The sequence below is a fragment of the Cetorhinus maximus genome, chromosome 12, assembly GCF_964194155.1.
Source record: "Cetorhinus maximus chromosome 12, sCetMax3.hap1.1, whole genome shotgun sequence".
In the NCBI taxonomy this organism is placed as follows: Eukaryota; Metazoa; Chordata; class Chondrichthyes; order Lamniformes; family Cetorhinidae; genus Cetorhinus; species Cetorhinus maximus.
Genome location: NC_135890.1, coordinates 39,145,092 through 39,168,014, shown reverse-complemented (window position 1 = coordinate 39,168,014; position 22,923 = coordinate 39,145,092). Strand labels below are relative to the sequence as shown.

Sequence of the window (22,923 nt, the reverse complement as noted above, 5' to 3'; positions counted from 1 at the left end):
ATTAGTCCTTAACTGTTTGTGAAACTAGTAAAGCACTCAAATCCGAATCACTCTGGTTATTTTTCTCCGCGACACAAAAATCTGTGTATATAATGTACTGTGGACCAATACAACACATCAAATTTGGCTATGACTTTTCCCTTGTTCTGAGAAAGTCAATGATGTGGTCTCTCTAAAATGGATACAAAGCATTGTCACAAAGTAAAAGGCTTTGAAAAGGTTAAATAAAACAAATATTGGCTGTGATTTTCAGTCTTTTATAACTGGCAAACTATTGCATTGTGTAATGATGATTTCAGCTTTCTCTCCCAACTCTTTCTATTCTAACTCACCACTATAGTTCTCTGTTGTATTCAATATGTATATTTGTGCGAAACATTATAACAATGCATTTAAATGGACTAGACCAGTTAAGTGAGTTGTATGAAAATACTGGGATCATTTGTTTAAATTCAGGCAAAGAGCAATGGTTAATAAATGGTAAAATACCTTTCTGAGATTGGACAGCAAATTTATTCCAGCATTACTGTCATTTTTGAGCTTGTATGCTGTATCGTACATTTGATCCATGCCCTGTGGATGAGGTATAGCTATCACATTTAGTTTCCATTACGGATCAGGCACTGTGCCAGTCAGCCATTCCAGAACTTGGTAACCGGTGTCATGTTTCCTGAAACACCATTCCTTGGCCCCACATACAGCTGAGTATATTGCCTAGCCGATTAGATTATAAAGGGCAAAACTGGGTTCCAAATACCTTTAAACTGTACAACAGTTTAAAAGAATGAAAGTTGTGACTCCCCCTGAAGCTCAATGAACTTATCTAGTGATTAGCTGAATGTTTTTGCATGGGAAGCATGTTTCTTTGACTGTATTCTGGTCATTTTTCTTTCCAACATAAAAATCTCTGTGTATATAATGTACTGTGTACCAACACAACATATCAGATTTGGCTGTGACTTCTGCCTTGTCTGAGAAAATAGATGATATGATCTCTGTAAAATAGGTGCAAAACATTTGTCACCAAGAAAAGTCACTTATAAACCACAGGCCTGATTTTACAGAAATCTATTGTTTATACTCTATTAGCAGCTTCTCAAATCTTGATATTTAATGTTTCCAACTCCATAACATAATCTCATTGAACATTATTGCCTGGAAATTTTCAGCTGAAGAAAATAATTGCTTTCCTGGAGTAATCTCTTTACTTACTGCATTTAAAATCATATTTGATTTTGAAGGCATGCGCTTTTCAAGTAATACAATATTAAAAGAAGAATCTAAACTGTTTTCACTAGGCTACCAAGTGACAGGTGTCTTTATGAAAAACTGGGACTTGCTAGATGAGCATGGTGCTTGCACAAGTAATCAGGACTGTGAAGATGCGTATCGAGTCTGTAAGATGCTCGACATCCCTTTTCATCAGATTTCCTATGTGAAAGAATATTGGCACGAGGTCTTTAGGTAAGATAAAAATGTTCAAATTTGTCTTTGCCTTTAAGAAACCCATGTGTAATTACAATTTTGAAGGTTTTTTTGTTAATTTCTGTATGACTTGCTAGAGTTGGGTGGTGGCATCTTTACAAAATGAGCCTAAGGAAAGTTCCAGTTAAAACTTGAACACACCAAGGCATATAAAACATCTAGTATAGTATTAACTTGTAGGGGAGAACGTGATGATTGTCAATTTACATAGGCTTTGAATTGCAAGAAAGACAACTTAGCACAACCATAAAAAGTTGCTTACAGCTAATGTTTCAGGTTAATAAATGCTACAAAAATAATAATTATAATCAGAAAGAGATAAGCAAGATGTAAACTGAATGGTGAAACATTTAGTATGGAGATATTGGGAAACTAATGATTTCTGTGATTTGAAGAAGTTATTTTATCTGTCTAACTTTATGATAGTTTCTTTTTATATGGTAAATTCACAGTCCTCCCCTCTCTGCAGAGTACTGTACAGTTTTGAGTGTTGCTCTGCCCTGGGAATAACAAATTCACTCTTATTTATTTTGCTGCTTATGGTGTTGCAGTGTGCTGTTCCTGTTGCTGTATGCTTTAGATTGATTGGATGCAATTCCATTTGTTAGCTATTGTCAGAACAAAATGATTTTGAACAAAATGAGGGATGGAAGAAAAAGTGTTTGGTAAATAGCCCTGAACCTTGCTCAGCACTTTCCAGCAGCAGCCCCAACCACCAGAAGCAAGTGCCCTAGAACACTTGCTTGCTGATATATTCTTTGTTGAGGAATGATTGTTGATGTGGAAACTTTGTTGGCTAGTATTGTTTTCTATGGTGCAGAAAAGCAAATTAGGTTTTATTGATCTTATTAAATCAGCTGACATAGTCATTTGTAACAGTAGTACAAATTAACAAAGTAATAATGTGTGAGGTCATCCACTTCGGAGCTAAAATGGATAGATCAAAATATTTTATAAATGGTGGGAAGCCAGAAGACTTGGGTGTGCATGTACAGACATCGCTAAAATGGCACAAACAAATACAAAAAAAATCAAATAGGTTAATGGAACGTTGGCACGGACTAGAAAACATGGGGGTAGAAGTCACTGCAGCTATGTAAAGCCCTGGTTAGATCACACCTGGAATGCGGCGTTCACTTCTGAGCACCACATCTCAGGCAGGATGAGTGCAGCATAGATTTACTAGAATGATACATGAATTCCAAGGGGTTTTTTTTATTCATTCAAATGACGTGGGCTTCGCTGGCTAGGCCTGCATTTATTGCCCATCCCTAGTTGCCCTTGAGAAGGTGGTGGTGAGCTGCCTTCTTGAACCGCTGCAGTCTCTGTGGCATAGGTACACCCACAGTGCTGTTAGGAAAGGAGTTCCAGGATTTTGACCCAGCGACAGTGAAAGAATGGCGATCGATTGCCGTTGTCATTTCCGGTGCCCGGGTCGATGCTGGGTGAGTCTGTACGTTTTCATTCCTTTTTTGTGACTTTGTAGCGGTTTGTTACAACTGAGTGGCTTGTCAGGCCATTTCAGATGGCATTTTGCTGTAGGTCTGAAGTCCCATATAGGCCAGACCAGGTAAGGATGAATGATTTCCTTCCCTAAAGGACATTAGTGAACCAGATGGGTTTTTACAACAATTGACAATGGTTCCATGGTCACCATTAGACTTTTAATTCCAGATTTGTATTGAATTCTAATTCCACCGTTTGCCGTGGCAGGATTCGAACATTAGAGCATTATCCTGGGTCTCTAGATTACTAGTCCAGCAACAATACCACTATGCATTAAGAAATATAAGCGGGGTGTATGGCGTTCGGTCTCAGATCAGCCATAGCCTCATGGAATGGCGAAGCAAGCTCGAGGTGCTAAATGGCCTGCTCCTCTTCCTGTGCTCCTAAGTGTATTTTTCAAAGTTCACTGCTTTAGTTGCTATCACACTGTTTCTCACAGTCTTTCCAAGTTACAGTATAATTCCAGAAGGGGACTGGAAAGGAAAATGTAGAAAGGTATATGGATATGTGATACTTTGAATTGACTGCATTAATTAAAAAGGATGCTTTCAGTATTAAATGCAACTGTTAAGGGTCAGGTACAGGTAATTGCTTTTGAATTATAGTGCCGTAACTTCCGTGGAATGGCAATCACAATTGGATTGCCACTCCTCTTCTAGTTACTTACCCTGAAACACAGCTGCACCTTTCTCACCAGACCTTCTGACTCAGGCTGGGTGAGAAAGCTGCGGTGCGGCGGGTTCCCAAGGCCTCGTCCTGAGGACAGCTGGGTCTAAGGTAAGGAAGACACTCCCCTTTTTTTAATGGCACTAGCCAGATGGTCAGGGTTTGGGGCATGGCCAGTGGGGGGAGATGGGGGATTCGGGTAGTGAGGGGCTGGGGTGTGGTCAGTGTCGGGTGCTCAGTGGGGGGTGGTCAGTGCTGGGGTGGACAGTGGGGTGGGTAGTCATTGGGGGTGTGGTCAGTAGAGGGGTTGTTTATAGGAGGGGCTCAGGTGGTCAGTTGGGGCATTCAGATAATCTGGGGTGGGTTGGGTGTTCAGTGGAGAGGAGGTCATGAGGGGTCTGGTCAATGGGGAGGGTCAGGTGGGATGGGATGGGTATTCAGGGACGTGGGGAGTGTGGTTGGGGGTGCAGGGCAGTCGGGGAAGTTGTGGAGGGGCAGTCTGGGGGTGGGAGGCAGTCGGTTGGGGCAGGGAGGGGCAGTTGGGGGTGGGGGAACAGTCAGGTGTAGTTGGGGGGGTCCATTGGGGAGTTGGTGGTGGGTCAGTACTATAGTTACCCGGAGTTAGAAGTGGTTTTAATTCTTCTAACTTTTCCTGAGTAACTATTCCTGTAAGACTGTTGGAACCATCTGAAGTTTGCAATTTAAATTCGAGTTTCACATGGTTCCCAGTGCAGGGCAATTGCCCAACAGAAGTTTGAACTTCCTGGGCAGTTGCTGTGCAATCCTTACCTGGGGACTTCCAGGGGGCAATCCATGTCCAAATACAGCAAGACCTGGACAATATCCAGGTTTGGGTTGACAAGCGGAAAGTAACATTCGCACCAGGCAATGACCATCTCCAACAAGAGAGAATCTAACCATCGCTCCTTGACATTCAATGCCATTACCATCGCTGAATCCCCCACCAGAAACTGAACTGGACAAGCCGTATAAATATAAAGAGCAGGTTGGAAGCTAGGAATCCTGCGGTGAGTAACACACCTCCTGACTCCCCAAAGACTGTCCGTCATCTACAAGGCACAAGTGATGGAATACCCCTCCACTTGCCTGGATGAGTGCAGCTCCAACAACACTCAAGAAGCTTGACACCATCCAGGACAAAACAGCCCACTTGATTGGCACTCCATCCACAAACTCACTCCCTTCACCACTAATGCACAGTGACAGCAGTGTGTACCATCTGCAAGATGCACTGCAGGAACTCACCAAGGCTCCTTAGACAATACCTTCCAAACTCATGACCACTACCACCTAGAAGGACATGGGCAGCAGACAGATGGGAACACCGCCACCTGGAAGTTCCCCTCCAAGCCACTCACCATCCTGACTTAGAAATAAGTTGCCTTTGCTTGGTCATCCTTCTCCCTGATCTGGCCTATATGTGACTTCAAGCCCACAGCAATGTGGTTGACTCTTAAATGCCTTCTGAAATGGCCTAGCAAGCCACTCAGTTGTAACAAATCACTATAAAGTCAAAAGAAAGGAATATAAACAGACGGACCACCTGACATCGACCTAGGCACCGGAAATGAAACGGCAATCAATCGCCGTTCCTTCACTGTTGCTGGGTAAAAATCCTGGAGCTCCCTTCCTAACAGTACAGTGGGTGTACCTACACCACATGGATTGCAGCCATCCAAGAAGGCAGCTCATCACCACCTTCTATAGGGCAATTGGGGATGGGCAATAAATGCTGGCCTAGCCAGCGACACCCACACCCCATGAACGAATGATAAAAAAGAACACTGTTAGGTCACTCTCAGCTTTCACTTTTCGAGAGAAAAGAGACCCAGCCTCTTCACCCTTTCCTGATAGGTATAACCTCACCCTTGTAAATTGTTTTTACTCCCTTTCTGGTGCCTCTATATCAATTTTGTAATATGGTGACCAGAACTCTGGTCTGATCAAGGTTTAATACAAGCTTAGCAAAACTTTGCACTTTTCAAGTTGTCCCTCTGGAAATAAACCCTGGTGCTTGGTTTGCTTTTGTTATGGACCTGCATTGCAACTTTGTTGCCCTAGATTCCTTCGCTCCTCGACACAGTTTAGATTCTTATTTTCCGAGTAATGTGAGACTTTACTTTTCTTACCAAATATGATACGTCACACTTATTGTTGTTGAAATTAATTTGCCAATTATGTATGCCCAGTCTTCAAGTTTATTAATATCTTATAATTTGCTGCAGTCCTCCTCAGTGTTAACTATCTTCCCCTCCATTTGGTATCATTGGAAAATGTAGAAATTGTGTTTTTGTTTCCAAAGTCTAAATCGTTAATATAAATCGTGAACAACAGTGGCCCCAGCGCTGACCCTTGTGGGACTCCACTTTCTCACCTCCTTCATCATGCCTTCCTTCTCAAGTTACAAAAGAGATGAGCTGAGAAAATTCTGTTGCAGTGTAGCATGACATAATCAATGTAGTCATGCAATTCAGAAGGTGCCTCAAAGCTCTCACTAACCTTAGTAATTAAATTTTAAGATGATGCTGTGGTGTAATATTTCACGTTAGGAAGGCACAATTGCCCGAACATGATTGAACTAAAATGCATTGTTTTGTCTGTTCTTTTCTAGTAATTTAGTAGAGGAGTATGAAATGGGAAGGACTCCAAACCCTGATATCATGTGCAATAAAAATATTAAATTTAAATATCTGTTGCACTTTGCTGTGGAAATGCTAGGTAAGTGCTTATGTATTCACTAGATGCTTGAAAATATGACATTTTATGCTTTGGATCAAAATGTCTAAAATGCCTAAGATTTGTCAATAATTTAGTCCAAAAAAGCTCAGTAAAATACTAGGTTTTATGCACTTCTTACACCCTGTATTTTGGAACTGTAGAAACAGTAATATTTCATTTTAGCCTCCACTAAAAATGTACTTACTCATTACTGGTGTTATTTTTTGAGATTAACTGTAAATGATCACCCAATAAACTGACATTAACTGTGTCTCTGTCATTAATCCTTTAATAAGGATACCATTGTGCGGTAATCGAATGAACTGTGATGGCTTTTGTCTTTACAAATGCTATTTCATTTTTTTTTTCTTCTATTAGTGGCAATTCAATCTCCTGTGTTTCACACTGGGAGCCAAGACCAAGGCAGATCAGGCAGAATTGTTGAGCAGGGGAATGATTGGGCTAGGAGGGGGGAGGGAGGGGGACACGGAGGGAGGAAACGGGAGAGTGAGAGATGAGAACAGGAAAGGGGAGAAAGCAGGAAAGGGGTGGAGGGACTGTCTACTAACATTATAAAGGCCTATTATAGCTTAAGTCATATTGCAGGTACATATCAACGTTTTCAAAATTGAAAGATGTCATAGGGGAGGTTACAGAGTTTTCCATTTAGTTTGATCCTCCTACCAATTCTAATAGATATATAGGGACTATAAAAGCAGGACCCTGATGGCAAGAATGCAACCCTATCATCAGCTGTCAGTTATATGTAGGGGTACGTTTCAGTTGCTTGTTCGTCGTTATCTGCAGCCTGATCCTGTTTCCCAGGTAACTTGTGGTACCATGAAGAAATAAGATGTTAGCCCTAATCGACATTATTCTTTGAGATTTATTTTCCCCAATCTTTTCTCCTTCAATTCTCCTCTATTGAGGATTTATGCAGTGGTTTGATTCCTGGGTGATTCCAGCTCTCTGGTGGCTCACCTCACATGTAAACTTGAGTGGTCAGTATCTTGAGGGCTGGATGAGGGGGTTCTGGTTGAGAGCATAGGAAATTGCTGAGTTCATCATCACCCAGTGTCCACATGTATGCACATTCAGCAGAGGATTATGAACTATGTATCCAGGACATTGAAGCTAAATTGTAGCACACTCAATGTTGGCCTGACTTTTTAAAAAATTTGTTCATGGGATGTGGGGCATCACTGGCTAGGCCAGCATTTATTGCCCATCCCTAATTGCCCTTGTTCAGAGGGCATTTAAGAGTCACCAATATTCCTGTGGGTTTGGAGTCACATGTAGGCTAGACCAGGTAAGGACAGCAGATTTCCTTCCCTAAAGGACATTGGCGAACCAGATGGGTTTTTACAACAATCGACAATGATTTCATGGTTGTCATCAGACTTTTAATTCCAGATTTTTATTGAATTCAAATTTCACCGTCTGCTGTGGTGGGATTCGAATCTGGATCCCCAGAGGATTACCCTGGGTCTCTGGAATATTAGTCCAGTGACAATACCACTATGCCACCGCCTCCCCAAGACTGAAATTGACAATTGTTTGTTTTTTTAAAAAAAGGGTTCTTAATGTAGAGACTCTCACTTCAACCATTCAATCAGATAAAATGTGTATTCCTGTGTTTAACTAAAGAGAAGATAGAATGTGCAGCATTTACATAACTAACACATTTTTTATATTGAGTTAGGGGCAGATGCAATGGCAACTGGTCATTACGCCAGAACATCACAGCATGATGAAGACGTTTTCCAACAAAAATCTATTAAAAGAACTGAAGGTAGTTTTGATAACCACTGTAAAGATGGTGAGTAAAGGACATTTAATTTCTATATTGCTTAATTTGTCCCTATGTAGTGTTCAATGATGGGAAATGTTTCTTTGGTAAAAATTCAATTTGAATACTGTGGAAACTCATCTAATTTACTTGGGTTGTTTCTGAGGATCTGCACAGACAAATAATTAAACTACACACTCTCAGAGCTAATTTGCCTGTATGTTCCATTCAGCTTGTATCAATTTGTTCATTAAAATAAATCTATGTATATATGCCACGAGATATCTCTTTATATCAACAGTGAGTCAATAAACTATCATTGACTGTGTCACTATCAATAATCCTTTAATATGGGTGTCTGTTCACATTAATCAATGCGCTGCAATGACCTTGACCTTATGTTACCATTATTTAAACATACAAGTGTGGCTTAGGTGGCAAAAATGCCACTCTAGCAGAGGTGCCATTTGTATATGGATGGAGTGAGTATGTTTTCTAAGAGCCAGTTGCTCATTCTTTCTTATTCTCTCCTTGTCTATAGAATGCTTACTTCCTCCCTCACACCATGAGGCTGAGGAAGGCATGTAATTAGATCTAAACTGCAATTGCTGTTTACAATGAGACAATAAGCTGGACAGATCTAGATAATACTTCTGTAAGAAATTAACCACATTAATTTAGTTAATTAAATCAGACAATTTTTTTTAAAGAAAAAGTCATATAAGATAGATTTAGGATGCATTTAGATAGCAAATTTAGCATGGATGTGGAGCAATTTTTGCTAAACTTCTGAAGTTTAAATCTAGAGTCAAAGCCTGACTTGAAATGGAGTGAAGTGAAGTGAAGTGAGACTACACATCATTCAATGCTAGATTGGGCTCTGACATGTGATTCAGACGACAGTTACAGTATAAATTGGTGCAAAATGAAATTGCTTTGCACTGACATTACAGTGTAGTGTAAATGCACCATTGGAAAGGAAATAAAACGGTAAAAAGAAAGTAATCCAAATTTAAATCTAAAGAAAGCAAAATATGTCTTTCAAGAATTGAAAGAAGGAATATTTTTATTGTCTCGTCAAAGCATTTAGAGATCAAGGTGTAGCAATTTGGTCATTGAATCACAAGAGGATTGTAGATTGCAAAACAAGGGTGGGAGAGAGATCAGAAGAAAGTTGATTGATGTAGAGCGAAATCATCAACAAGAGAATGGTAAAATTATATGATCAGTGGAAGAGGACATTAATATGGAGAAAGCACATTGCGAAGGAGACCAGAACTGGGAAATCTCTTAAAAGAGTTAGAGCATGAGCTATCAACTACAGCACAGGTGGTGCAAATGGAGGGGAATTAGGCAGGCACGAACGAACATAACTTCCATCAAAGAAAGTTCTGAAGAAGAGTCATACGGACTCGAAACGTTAACTCCGTCCTCTCCACAGATGCTGTCGGACCCGCTGAGTTCTTCCAGCACTACTTGTTTTTGATTCAGATTTCCAGCATCCGCAGTATTTTGCTTTTATTTTGACAAACTCAATTATGCTACCTCAGAAAATTAAAATCATTTTGCGTAAATCCAATGATCATGAAACTCATCTACACAGCTGTAGTTGAGAGTGCTATCCTTTTTGGATGTCTCTCCTGGTACTGTGGTCTCCGGAAAGTAGACTCTTTAAAAGCACAGAGGTTATTGAACCAGGCAGGAAAGGTATTTGATGAGCAAAGTTTTCTTGACAAAATGGAATAATATTAAAATGCTGTGATATGATATGAAGTAATTTCATTTATGCAGCTGTCATGTTAGGGAAACTTGAGAGTTGGTACTGAAATTAAATGTTGAAATCAACAATCTTAAATTGTACAAAGTTTTAAATTTAATCTTAGCCTATGTAAATGATTGCCATTCTGCCTCTAACTACCCATTTATTCTACCTGTTGCAGCTGTGAAACTCTTACGGGCAGCTGACCCAAAGAAAGACCAAACATTCTTCCTGAGTCAGATATCACAGCATGCCTTGCGACATACCATCTTTCCCCTTGGTGAGTTGAGGAAAAATGTTGTAAAGGAGATAGCAGCAGAGGCAGGATTTCACCATACATTAAAAAGAAAAGAAGTAAGACATTGTTTAATCGTTATTTCATTCTCGAACCTTGAACATTGATTACAATTACTTTTGGAGAAATCATCGATTCTGTTTATAATTGTTGTTAAATGCTTCCTTTGGGTGATATTTATTTTTTGGTTCTTGCAGAGTATGGGAATCTGTTTTATAGGTGAAAGAAATTTTGAAAACTTTATTCTTGAGGTAAGTGTGCCGTTTTTTTTCTATCAGTCCTATTTTTAAAAATAGGACCATCTGTGTTGGGAATTACAATTGTTTTCACTTTTTACAGACTGTGTTCAGATCAAGGATCAAGAATCAAAATTGTGAATTAGATATAAGGTTCTGCTCTCCCTTTACTATAGCCTAGAATTTACTGTTGCCGATATCAGTGAATGAACATTTAATGCCTTCGTACAACATTCTGCTTAAAATAATCTGATTGAGGCCTCCATAAGGTTGTCAGACATAAAGTGTAACATAAATGTGTTAAGTGTCCACTTGGCCAACAGTAATTTCTAGACAAATATATCTTTTCTCAAATTATTGTAGAGTATTTCCTACGGCACCAATTTGACATTTCCTTTGCTCATACCAGTCATCCTAGTTTAAGTAAAATTCCTAAGATGATGCTGAATTTTAGACAGCATTGTGCTGTGAACTTGTACAATCAGGTTCAGAATATCCAAGCTTATTTTACTTACGGCCTGTAAAATAGACACGTGGAAAAGACATTAATTCCATTGGCTTGGGCTTGATTCACAGAACATAGAACCTAGGAGCAGGAGTAGGCCATTCAGTCCTTCAAGCCTCCTCTGCCATTCAGTAAGGTCACGGCTGGTTATGATCTCAACTCCATTTTCCTATCTGCCCCTTATATCCCTTGACTCCCTTGTCTATCAAAAATCTATCTAACTCTATCTTGAATAAATTCAATGACCCAGCCTCCACTGCCTTCTGGGGAAGAGTAGGATTCAAATCCAATGCCCGCTTACTGAGTGTTTTGAACAGCCAAATGCATCTGCTTTGTTGAGTTTTGACAAGATATTTGTATGGAAGTTACTTGATCTTAATTTTGAACATTCAAAGTAATTTCATTCTTAAAACATTTTTTAGTATCTAGAACCTCGACCTGGAAATTTTGTTTCTATAGAAGATGGAAAAATTATGGGAACACACAAAGGTAGTTACAATGCTTAAAAAAAATTAGTACAAAAATTTGTGTGAAAAAGTTGATGGGAAAACTTGAAGATCTTTCTGTTTCAGTAAGTCACTGCAGATAACCTAGACTCTTTATTAATATAGTTTGTTGTCTTCCATTTCAGATCACTTTACGCACTTTTAAAGCAGCCGTTTGGTTAGTCTGGTCTAAACAAGACTTGGCAAACTAAAGACATTATGGAATGCTTATTCTTTGCTGCTTTTGGCGGCAGCAACTGTTTTGTCAGCAACCTAAAATTGGCCAGTCTCCATTTGGGTGTGTACTCAACACTACCCAATCTTTCTGTGTTAATTCTAACTGTGTTAGCTGCACCAAGTCAATCTAACAACCCAGGCACAAGACCAAGAAAATCCAGTCTTGTATTCTTTGTAAATGGTGACATTACAAAGCAATATGTTGGAGCATGAGCATAATGCAATATATAGGTTTGGGTCACCTATCTCAGAGGGATAATCTAATAGGAGTCGAGTAATAACAGCTCACTATAAACACTCTAATGGCAACATCAGAAGTGTTCTGCAAGAAAGCAGACTGCCCCTCTGAAGAGGTATGAGTTTTAATTTGGGGAAAAAAAATGTACAGGCTCCTGCGGCATTACGGTACAATGGGATATACAGCTATTTGTTGATCTTATTCCAAAATAGTGCTCCTGGCAATAATGGGATATGGGTGAGCTCAATTAAATTTAAATATAAATCTCATATTGTTAGACAGGACCTGTATATCTAATGAACTAAAATTGTTTAAAATCACTGAAGCTTTATTTATGCTATTTAGCTCCTTTAAAAGACACGTTGCTTTCTCGATAAACTCCGCACAAGACGTTATGTCATACTTACTACATTATGGAAATGACATCTGTTTGAAATTGTGACTGATGGGACCATACATTTGCAAACACAATGCTTAATTTGAAACTACTCAGGAAAAGTTCAGTCAAGTGCAACTATTTTCCTCTAGCATTTGTGTTAGGATGAACCGTTTTTATATTTATTTTTATTCTATTCTGCACTTTGCCAGACAAAATCTGGTAAACAATCATCCAAGTAAAACTTTTGATTGAATCAACTTCTACACATGGTTGTTGGTTTGATGGGCACCCAGCAGCTTTATACTTCCTTTTGTGACCTTTTACTAAGATTTAAATAAACTTTCAAAACCAAAATCAAGAACTAGAGTGGGCCTTTTGATGGATTTAGCTGTTGTCTGTTTTGCATGTTGTTGAACAGGTTGAGGTGCAACTTAAATTTTGAGCGTGATGATCAAATACTTCACAACAGTGATATGAATATTGAGATTACAGCACAGAAGTTACACTCATGTACAAGTTAGACATTTTGATAATAGGTAGTGCAATTGAGACCTTATTTTGCATCCAAGGATTAAAGAATTGTAATATTATCTCAATGTTTACAATCCATTGAAGACTAGATAGGTAACGCAGTCTGAATATGTTATGAACTAGTAATCAATGATATATTATAAAATGTTTACAAAAAAGCCAAGATCTGCTTATACATTTCAATTTACTCTCTCTATGTTAACTTTTAGGTTGGTTTCTGTTCACTTTGGGACAACGAGCCAGGATAGGTGGCCAAAGAGATGCCTGGTTTGTAGTAGATAAAGAGATAAATACGGGGGATGTGTTTGTGGTGAGTGTTGTGGAACCCATTGAAAAGTTAGAAACACAAAGTTTACTGAATAAATATGTACATTGGACATTTCATCACAGTGAAGCTTGGGTATGCACATACTAAATTCAAACTAGTAGAAGTTTTAGTATGTTTTTGAGATGTCTGGACCTGCATTTTTGACACAAATGGATTGCTTTACTGGCCCACTATGCAACTACCCAGTTAACAACATTAGAATTGATTTTATTACATCTTTAAAATTCATTTTCATGGATATAGGTTTCACTGGCAACAAGGCCAGCATTTGTTGCCCATCCCTGAATTTTCTTGAGAAGGTGGTGGCGAGCAGCCTTTTTGAAATGCTGCAGTCCATGTGGTCAGGTCCCACCGTACAGTTAGGTAAGAAGTTCCAGGATTTTGACCCAGCACTGATGAAGGAATAGTGATATATTTCTAAGTTGCAATGGCATGTGTTTGCAAGGAAACTTGGAGGTGATAGTGCTCCCATGTGCCTGCCTTCCTTCTCCTTTTTGGTGGTAGAGATCACAGGTTTGGGAGGTGCTGTTGAAGAAGTCCTTGGGGCTAAATTCCTCTATCCCAAGGGGATTTTTAGTATGGTGATGACTAATCACTTTATCAGTGGTAGGGTTTCAAGTTGCTTAGTGCAGCAAAAATTCTACTGCAATTTCTATAGTTACAGAATTGCAGATAGCTGAGTGGTCATAGTGAATAACTTGCACAGTCTGGCTTTATCAATTCCCTCAATCACCTTCAAAACCTCAATTAGATGACATTGAAACTTCTTGTTTATCAAAGAAAAATCTCCTCGTAGTTTAAATTTCATTCCAATGAGTTGCCCAGAACTGAATAGAATTGGAAGCAGTAGAACTGATGAGAAGATGTATGAGAGTCAGATGTGAGAGAAATACAAACATCTCTTGCAGTAAATCTCTGGTTAATATAAAAGCCCCAGTGAAACCAAGATTTTTTACAGTATGAGGCACATGTAACTCCTGTTTCTCCCATTTCTATTTTGTGTGTCTCTTCTCTTTCCAGCTTTCCTTTTAGTTCTGCCCCAAGCTTCCCCACTGCTGCTGTCTCTCTTATTCTACAGTTGTTCCTGGTGATTATCCTATCACCTGCTTCTACCGCTGTAACCTGAGGAATCTGAACACTCAGCCCCCCCCCACTCATGCCTCCATCTGTTCATAATGGTTGGCTATAGGCTGGCTGCTCCACATCTGTTTCCTTTCCACCACTGGCTGCTATCATCTCTGCTTTAGCTCCTGCTCTCTGCCTCTTCTTTTCCTCATGAGATGCTTAAATTTTTAATTCAAGTATCATTTTCCAAACCTGTGTTGGTTTCTAAAATTTTTAATTACTCCTATGATGCCTTTCTTAACACACAACTATGTGCAGGTCACTTGGTAATGTGCTGCCGAATCTACATTGACACATTGAAAGTAGGGCAGGAGACACGGACTATTTCTGCTCTTCTTCAAATCAAAGCAGTGATATACACCAAGATATTCAGCAATTTAGACATGTTTAGACAAAGATTTTGTACATCTCTAGACATCTGCCAGTGATGTTTTACATTAATTCAGCTCTCAAGACTGTCAGCTTTTGCAGCTATTTTCATTTTTCTGGAGGGTGCGTGTGAGTGGGGTGGGGTTGCTTATTTGATAAGAATATTATATATGTTTGAACACAATACTTCCTTTTAATGGGGTTCTGATGGTTAATTTTATCAATTTATTGCCAGCATGTTAGTTTAAATATTTAATTACATGTTGCCTTTGAGGGAGGGTCAAATATCCTCTGCTACCCTTTTTCCTGCCAGTTGCATGGCCTCTTGAACACTGTGGCCTGTGTGAACCTGTCTTCCCAAGTGTAGAAATAAGTTTAATGAAAGACCGTATATGTTGTCTGTCAGGCACCAGGAACCACTCACCCAGCTTTGTACAGAAATTCACTCCAAACTCAACCAGTCCATTGGATTGCTCAGGATCCACCATTAGAACTGCTCAGGGACGGAGTGATGCTGTGTAGCTTTCGCTTCCAACACCAGATGCCACTTGGTAAGAAATGGTCAGCTTAGCTTGTATGCATCTGAACCGAGTAGACGGTGCTTCAGTACGTGAAAGTAAGCAACTATTTTAGTCACCTTTGAAGTAAATGGTAGTGTTTGTTGCATTATTTAATATTAGCCAAACCACTTTTTCCCTACACATTCTAAGATGTGATGCCAGTATCAGCAAAACGCCTGGATTTGTTGAATAATTTCCTGACTGGCTGTACAACAAACTGTTACAGCTGACAAGGATACACTGATGTGATTGATATTGAACAGGGAATTGTTTGTTGTGTGAATGGGGAGTAGAAATGTCCTTGCCTTTTGTACTTGCTATAAAGATTAAGCAACCCCAGGCCGGTGTAAAATGGTTTAAAGCTTTCTCCAACTGTCATCAATAATTTAATTTTTCTGTTTTGCTGTCCTTGTAACTGTCCTAAATGAGATGGTGAGTGAGTTTACTGTTGAATTATGTGCAGCTCTGTGCTGTAGATTAATGATCTTTGAGACTGCCTAAACTTGTTTCCCTTGTTGACCTTATTGCTGATAGAGGGAAGACTTTAATCTGTGAATTCAAATTGAATTTGACCCCAGGTTGAAAGGCAATGTTGGTTCTAAGCCAATGCAGCCCATTTACTAATTTAAAGACTATATATAGTGCAAAAACTTCAAATTGAGACATTTAACCTAACAGGGAATGTGGGCAGAATGAAAATCTTCACATTAGTAAAAGCATTTTCTTTCATCTTAGTTGTAGTTTCATTTCACTAATTATCCTTGCCAATACTTTTTAATAAGAACATAAGAAATGGAATAAGGAAGAGGCCATACAGCCCCTCGAACATAGTTTGTTTTTCACTAAGAACATGGCTGATCTTTGACTTCAACTCCACTTTTGGAACTGATCCCCATATCCTTCAATTCCCTTAGAATCCATATATAACAAGTTTTCCTCATTTGTTGAGTGTCAGGAATGGTCAACCTCAAGTTTTCAGATTGTAAATACTCTTCCTTCAAATTGTATTTTTTTTCTTTCAGTGCAGTGTCAGTTAACCCTAAATCCAGATGATACAGTTTGGGTGACTCTTACTAACCCAGTCAGAGCACCAACACCAGGACAAGTGAGTTCTATCATATTCTTCCACTTTAAAGATAAATCTAATAGAGGTTAGGTAAATGGAATGAGCAATGGCGAAGGGTATAAATCTACCACATTCGAGCATTTTATGAAACTGGTTCTTTGGAATTGAAGTGATGAGAGAACAGTTTTTTTTGAGAAACACTGATTTTCTTTTACTAAAACTCCCCTCTCAGGACACACTTCTATCATTTTTGCTGAATTGACTGTGATATTAATATAATTATTCTTTTTATTTTGCTTGGTGCCAGAAGTAACATTTGCCATGCTGTCTCCATTCCTACATAGTACCTAAAACAATAGCTGGAATGCCCATACCCAAGGATAAGGTCGAAGGTTTGTCTAGTGGGTATCCTTGTGATTACAATGCTGGACTAGCAACCTAGAGGTCGTAAGTTCAAGCTTAACAATGGCATTTGATAAATTAAATTCAATAAATATGGTAATTTGTGAGATGTTACCTTAAAAGGGTTGGTCACATCCCAACAACAAATATGAAAGGTTAAAATAAAACCAAAATTAAAATCTGTTTTCTTAGGTTTGGTTGAACGATAACGTTTACAAAATTACTGGGTGAATTTTTCTACTCCTCCTTGAAGAGTGCCAAGGAATCCTTTACATGTACCTGAACAGGCAAATGGTATCTCTATTTGACATCTTATCTGAAAGATGGTGCTTCTGGCAAAGTAATGCACTTGCAATTAAGTATAAGCCTAAATCATGAAGCACTTTGCATTACAGTCATGTCCAAGATTAACATCAAAGAGCACTTGTAAAACAAGGGAGGTGTGAGATCATCTACTTTGGACTTAAAGATTAGATCAGTGTATTTTCTAAATGATAAGCTAAGAACTGTGGAGGAACAGGAAATTTTGGAGGTCCATGTACAGAAATCACTAAATCTAGCAAGCAGGCACAAAAAATGATTTAAAAAGGCTAATGGAACATTAGCCATTATCTCAAGGTGACTAGAATATAAATAAATTATACTGCAGTTGTACAAAACTTTGTTAGACTGCATCTGGACTACTGTGTTCAGTTCTGGGCACTGCAACTAAGGAAGAATACATTGGTCCTTGGAGGTGATGCAATTCAAATTCACGAGAATGATACTGGGGCTCAATTTTGAGGAGTGGTTGCATAGATTGGGCTTGTATTCCCTCAAATATAAAATATTAAGGGGTGATCTAGTTGAGGTATTTATGATGATTTAAATGATTTAATAGTTCCTCTCTATCTACCTTATTTCCTCTGGTGGGGGAGTTCAGAACAAGAGGGCATGTACTGAAAATGGGGGAGACGGTGGCGTAGTGATAATCCAGAGGCCCAGGCTAATCATCTGGAGACATGAGTTCAAATCCCACAACAGCAGCTGGTGGAATTTAAATTCAATTCATAAAAATTTGGAATTTAAAGCTAGTCTCAGTAATGGTGAGCATAAGAACTATCATTGATTGTCGTAAAAACCCATCTGGTTCACTAATATTCTTTAGGGAAGGAAATCTGCATTCTTTACCTGGTCTGGCTTACTTTTGACTCCATACCCACAGCAATGTAGTTGACTCTTAACTTCCCTCTGAAATGGCCTAGCAAGCCACTTAGTTCAAGGGCAATTGGGATGGACAACAAATGCTGGCCTTGCCAGCGATGCTCACATCCCATGAAGGAATAAATTTTAAAAACTACTGAAAATTAGAGCTAAACTGGTCAGGGGTGATGTCAGGAAGCACTTCCTCAGACAAAGGGTAATGGAAATCTGAAACTTTCTTCCTCAATAAACTGTTGAGAGTAGAGTCATAGAGGTGTACAGCACAGAAAAAGGCCCTTCAGCCCATGAAGTCTGCACCAGTCAAACAAGTACTTAACTATTCTAATCCCATTTTCCAGCACTAGGCCCATAGCCTTGTATGCCATGGCATCGCAAGTGCACATCCAAATACTTCTTAAATGTTATAAGGGTTTCTGCCTCTACCACCCTTTCAGGCAGTGAGTTCCAGATTCCCACCACCCTCTGGGTGAAAAAATTCTTCCCCACATCCCCTCTAAACCTCCTGCCCCTTACCTTAAATCTATGCCCCCTGGTTATTGATCCCTCCGCCAAGGGGAAAAGTTCCTTCCTGTCTACCTTATCTATGCCCCTCATAATTTTATACACCCCAATCATGTCCCCCCTCAATCTCCTCTGCTCTAGGAAAAATAACCCCAGTCTATCCAATCTCTGCTCATAACTAAAACTCTCCAGCCCAGGCAACATCCTGGTAAATCTCCTCTGCACTCTCTTTAGTGCAATCACATCCTTCCTATAATGCGGATTCCAGAACTGCACGCAATTCTCTAGCTGTGGCCCAACCAGTGCTTTATACAGTTCCAGTATAATCTCCTTGCTCTGATATTCTATGCCTCGGCTAATAAAGGCAAGTATCCCATATGCCTTTTTAACCACCTTATCTACCTGTCCCGCTACCTTAAGTGGCCGGTGGACATGCACACCAAGGTCCCTCTGATCCTCGGTACTTCCCAGGGTCCTACCATTCATCGTATAGTCCCGTGCCTTGTTTGTCCTGCCCAAGTGCATCACCTCACACTTATCTGGATTAAATTCCATTTACCATTGATCAGCCATCTGACCAGCCGGTCTATATTCTCCTGTAATCTAAGGCCATCCTCCTCACTATTTACCACCCCACCAATATTCGTGTTATCTGTGAACTTACTGATCAATCCTCCTACATTCAAGACTAAATCGTTTATATATACCACAAAGAGCAAGGGATCCAGCACCGATCCCTGTGGATCCCCATTGGACACAGGCATCCAGTCACAAAAACACCTCTCGACCATCACCCTCTGCTTCCTGCCACTCAGCCAATTCTGGATCCAATTTGCCAAATTGCCTTGGATCCCATGGGCTCTTATCTTCATTATCAGTCTCCCATGCGGGACCTTATCAAAAGTCCAAGTAGGTCCTCATCTACACACCTGGTCACTTCTTCGAAAAATTCAATCAAATTGGTCAGGCATGACGTCCCCTTAACAAAACCATGCTGACTGTCCTTGATTAATCCCTGCCTCCAAGTGTAGATTAATTCTGGCCCTCAGAATTGCTTCCAATAGTTTTCCGACCACTGAGGTTAGATCGACTGGCCTGTAGTTCCTTGGCTGTCCTCCAGTCCTCTGGCACCTCTCATGTGGCCAGAGAGGTATTGAAAATTATTGCCAGCGCCCCTGCTATCTCCTCCCTTGCCTCACTCAACAGCCTGGGATACATTTCATCCGGGCCTGGAGATTTATCTACTTTTAAGCCTGCCAGACCCCTTAGAATCTCCTCCCTTTCTATGCTAATTTCTTTAATTATATCACAGTCCGTCTGCCTGATTTCCATATCTACATCGTCCCTCTGACTTGTGAACACCGACACAAAGTACTCATTTAGAACCCTACCTATGTCTTCTGGCTCCGCACACAAATTACCACTATGGTCCTTAATGGGCCCTACTCTTTCCCTAGTTATCCTCTTACTCTTAATGTACTTGTAAAATAACTTTAGATTTTCCTGCCAATGTGTTTTCATGCCCCCTTTTTGCTGTAAGTTAATTGAAAATTTCAAAACTCAAATTTTTGTTGAGTGAGGGTTTTAAGGGACATGGATGGTCTGACTGAATCACGGGACAGGCTGGAGGGGCTGAATGCCCTGCTCCTGTTCAAGGTGCTGATCGCTGGGAAAATACTGCCTTATCCAATGTTGCATCAGCAGCTTCAACAAAAAATCTACTGAAGAATGGGAGAGGAAGAAAAATATGCAACCATGCAAATAACTGAAATAAAGGAAGATTTAGGATGGCAGAAGGGAGGAATGAATCTATAAAGTTTTTGCATCTTGAACAAATATTACAAATCTCATTTAGAGATAAAGCAAAACAATATTTTGTAATGTTAGAATAAGTGAAGTAATTTGAGATAGAAGAATGTGCCCATTTATTTGAACCTGCTGAATGCCTCATGATTTCATCAAGTGCATTCAGTATTCATATGCCTAATAATATAGTGTAATTGCAAGATAAAAGTTACTTGCATCTTAAGCTAGTTTTATCAAGTGCTAGCTCAGTAGTGTTACAAATATTACATCTGTGATGCCAGTTTCTTTCAAAATCAGTAAGGTGTGTAATGTTTTTACCTCATGTCACCCAAGTTGCTATATTACACAGATGGGTGAGCCACTGTTACATTTAGGCTGTAGCAGCTCTGTGGTAACATCAAGATTTAGACTCCAGGTTCTGGATTACTGTGTCTTGAAAAATCTGAAGTTTTTTTTAATTTGAGGCAAAGCAATTATTTGCTTGAAAGTTAATTGAAGCTTAATATGTTTAAAAGTCTAACATCCAAAATGTAGACACAGGATTGAGGTGTACACAGACCCCTTCACAGATGTCTGCAACATGTATCCTGGAAGGGTTCAGTCAGCTCTATTGTGTAATTTTGCAGTACAGGACTTGATTGTTCTGTGAAGCAGGCAAGTTATCCCCAGTGTTCTGGCCAATGTTTATCCTCAAATAGCATCACCAAAACAGATTACCTGGTCATCATCCCTGTGCTGTTTGTGCCACCTTGCTGTGCACAAAATTGGCTGCTGCATTTCCTACATTACAATAGTGACAACCCTTCAAAAGTACTTAATTGGCTATAAAGGTTTTGGTCCTGAGGTTGTGAAAGGTGTTATAAAATGGATTTTTCCTTTTGTAAAAAACTAGCTAAATCTTGGTTATTTTTCAGTTAAGTAAGACTATGAATTTTAGTTGGAACTTTCAAGGGAATTTGTTTTATTGGTTGTGTGATTAAGACAAGAGACGAATAAAAACAAGAATAGTGCGTGTGTTCAGGCCGAAAGCATTTTGCCTAAGGCAAGCTGCAAAACCAGCCCCCTTACTTGTCAAAGAGTGAAACAGGATGTAATAACGCATTAAATTTGATTTCATTTTATAATCATTATGCCTTCCATTTAACTACTGTTGTCATTCAGCCTGCTGGATTACACTGTTGAGTAATTTTGAGGCAACAAGCTGCAGGTTTCTGGAAATTAGTAAAGCTTCTCTGTCAGTGTGCAAGTCTTCTGGCTCCAGAGGAATTTATGTACATGTTCTAAAAGGATTCTGTAGCAACTTCTGAAAGCTCTGACAGATGCTTGGCTCAAAGCTGCCATGTTGAGACACATTCCAGAGTCTTAATTGAACTTGTATTGCTAAATAGCATCTTGACTCCCCTCTAACCATCTGCAAAGAAGCAAAATACCCTCTAGTAGTGCCTTTGGTAAGAATATATCTTATATGTTAGAATTCTGGTCAAACAGTTTGTAATGTTTTAATACTCATGTTGTTGGTTACAGTTTGCTGTGTTCTATAAGGATCAAGAATGCCTCGGCAGTGGCAAAATTAAGGAGCTTGGCCCTTCCATGTACACACTGCAAGAAGAGGGAGTAGAATTGGCAAAACCCAGAAGACTGACATAATCTGTTAAGGAACTCACCACAACCCTTCAATTTGACATGATCAGATGCTGTGAATCAACAGACCAGATGAGGATTACTGATTGCATGTTTACAGATGCAGGAATCCCCATATGCATCATAATCCTAATTTAGAATATACCATAATAAAGTGACATAGTTGCAATGATATTTTTAATGTTTACAGATGAAGTTAACACCGCTCTTCTGTTTCCCTTATATTTTAATTACTATAGGGTAAATTTTCAAAGTGTTTGTTCCTGGGTCTCAAAATTGGTGGAGCTCTGGAAGTTTCAGAAGCAGAGGTCAACTGAGCAACCAATTTATGGCTGTCAGTTTCAGAGCAGAATTATCCAGATTCTACCCTAATTTGTATTCCCGATTACCAAAAGATACATATTTTGTAATTTGTTTTTCGCAATGCTTGCACGTTACCGTAAATAATTTTCCATATAAAGATATTTTAATTTAAAGGCTGTGGACTTACCTCTTACTTTGAAAATATTGCTAATTTAATTCATAATTAACTTTTAATAGAACCAGAGGAAATCTCCCATCCTTACCTGGTCTGGCCTACATGTGACTCCAGACCCACAGCAATGTGGTTGACTCTTAAATGCCCTCTGAAATGGCCCAGCAAGCCACTCAGTTCAAGGGCAATTAGGGATGGGCAACAAATGCTGGCTATGCCCATGTTCCATGAAAGAGTGAAAAAAAAATCCTGAAAATACATAAAGCATCCTACATCTGTTTCAGATGCTCAGTTATCAAAACTGGTAGTTATCAGATATGACCACTAAATACATTCACAAGGGCAGCTGATTGGATTAATATCTTAAATAGAGCATAGAGTGTTAAAGTTCTGTTACTGCACCTAATTATTTTAAAAATGTGCTCTCATGCCACCAGTTTTGGTGGAGTGCCACCCAAAACATTAGCTAATCTTTTAAATGCTGATTGTCCTGTTATGTAATTTTTTTAAATTTTAGAATTTTAATATCCTCACATCTTTTCATAAACAAAATAGTTGTATGCATTCTTGGTCAAGTGTGTTAAAAGACAGTAAAAT

The 22,923-nt window shown here is 39.3% G+C and overlaps 1 protein-coding gene across 5 annotated transcripts in view; it reads left to right on the top strand.

Annotated features, from left to right (window-relative positions):
* Positions 1 to 22,327, top strand: part of trmu (tRNA 5-methylaminomethyl-2-thiouridylate methyltransferase) — a 39,905-nt gene extending 17,578 nt beyond the window's left edge. For 3 of the 5 annotated variants that reach the window (XM_078553380.1, XM_078553379.1, XM_078553381.1), the window contains exons 2-11: positions 1,299 to 1,464; positions 6,290 to 6,396; positions 8,099 to 8,215; positions 10,126 to 10,298; positions 10,437 to 10,490; positions 11,403 to 11,469; positions 13,060 to 13,160; positions 15,079 to 15,223; positions 16,255 to 16,337; positions 21,735 to 22,327. In XM_078553380.1, coding sequence (XP_078409506.1) covers positions 1,322 to 1,464; positions 6,290 to 6,396; positions 8,099 to 8,215; positions 10,126 to 10,298; positions 10,437 to 10,490; positions 11,403 to 11,469; positions 13,060 to 13,160; positions 15,079 to 15,223; positions 16,255 to 16,337; positions 21,735 to 21,857 — 1,113 coding nt within the window. In that variant the 5' untranslated portion in view covers positions 1,299 to 1,321 and the 3' untranslated portion in view covers positions 21,858 to 22,327. Of the gene's footprint in view, positions 1 to 1,298; positions 1,465 to 3,688; positions 3,769 to 6,289; positions 6,397 to 8,098; positions 8,216 to 10,125; positions 10,299 to 10,436; positions 10,491 to 11,402; positions 11,470 to 13,059; positions 13,161 to 15,078; positions 15,224 to 16,254; positions 16,338 to 21,734 lie in introns of those variants that run through there. The other 2 variants (XM_078553383.1, XM_078553382.1) reach the window with 2 other exon arrangements.
* The last annotated feature ends 596 nt before the right edge of the window (positions 22,328 to 22,923 follow it).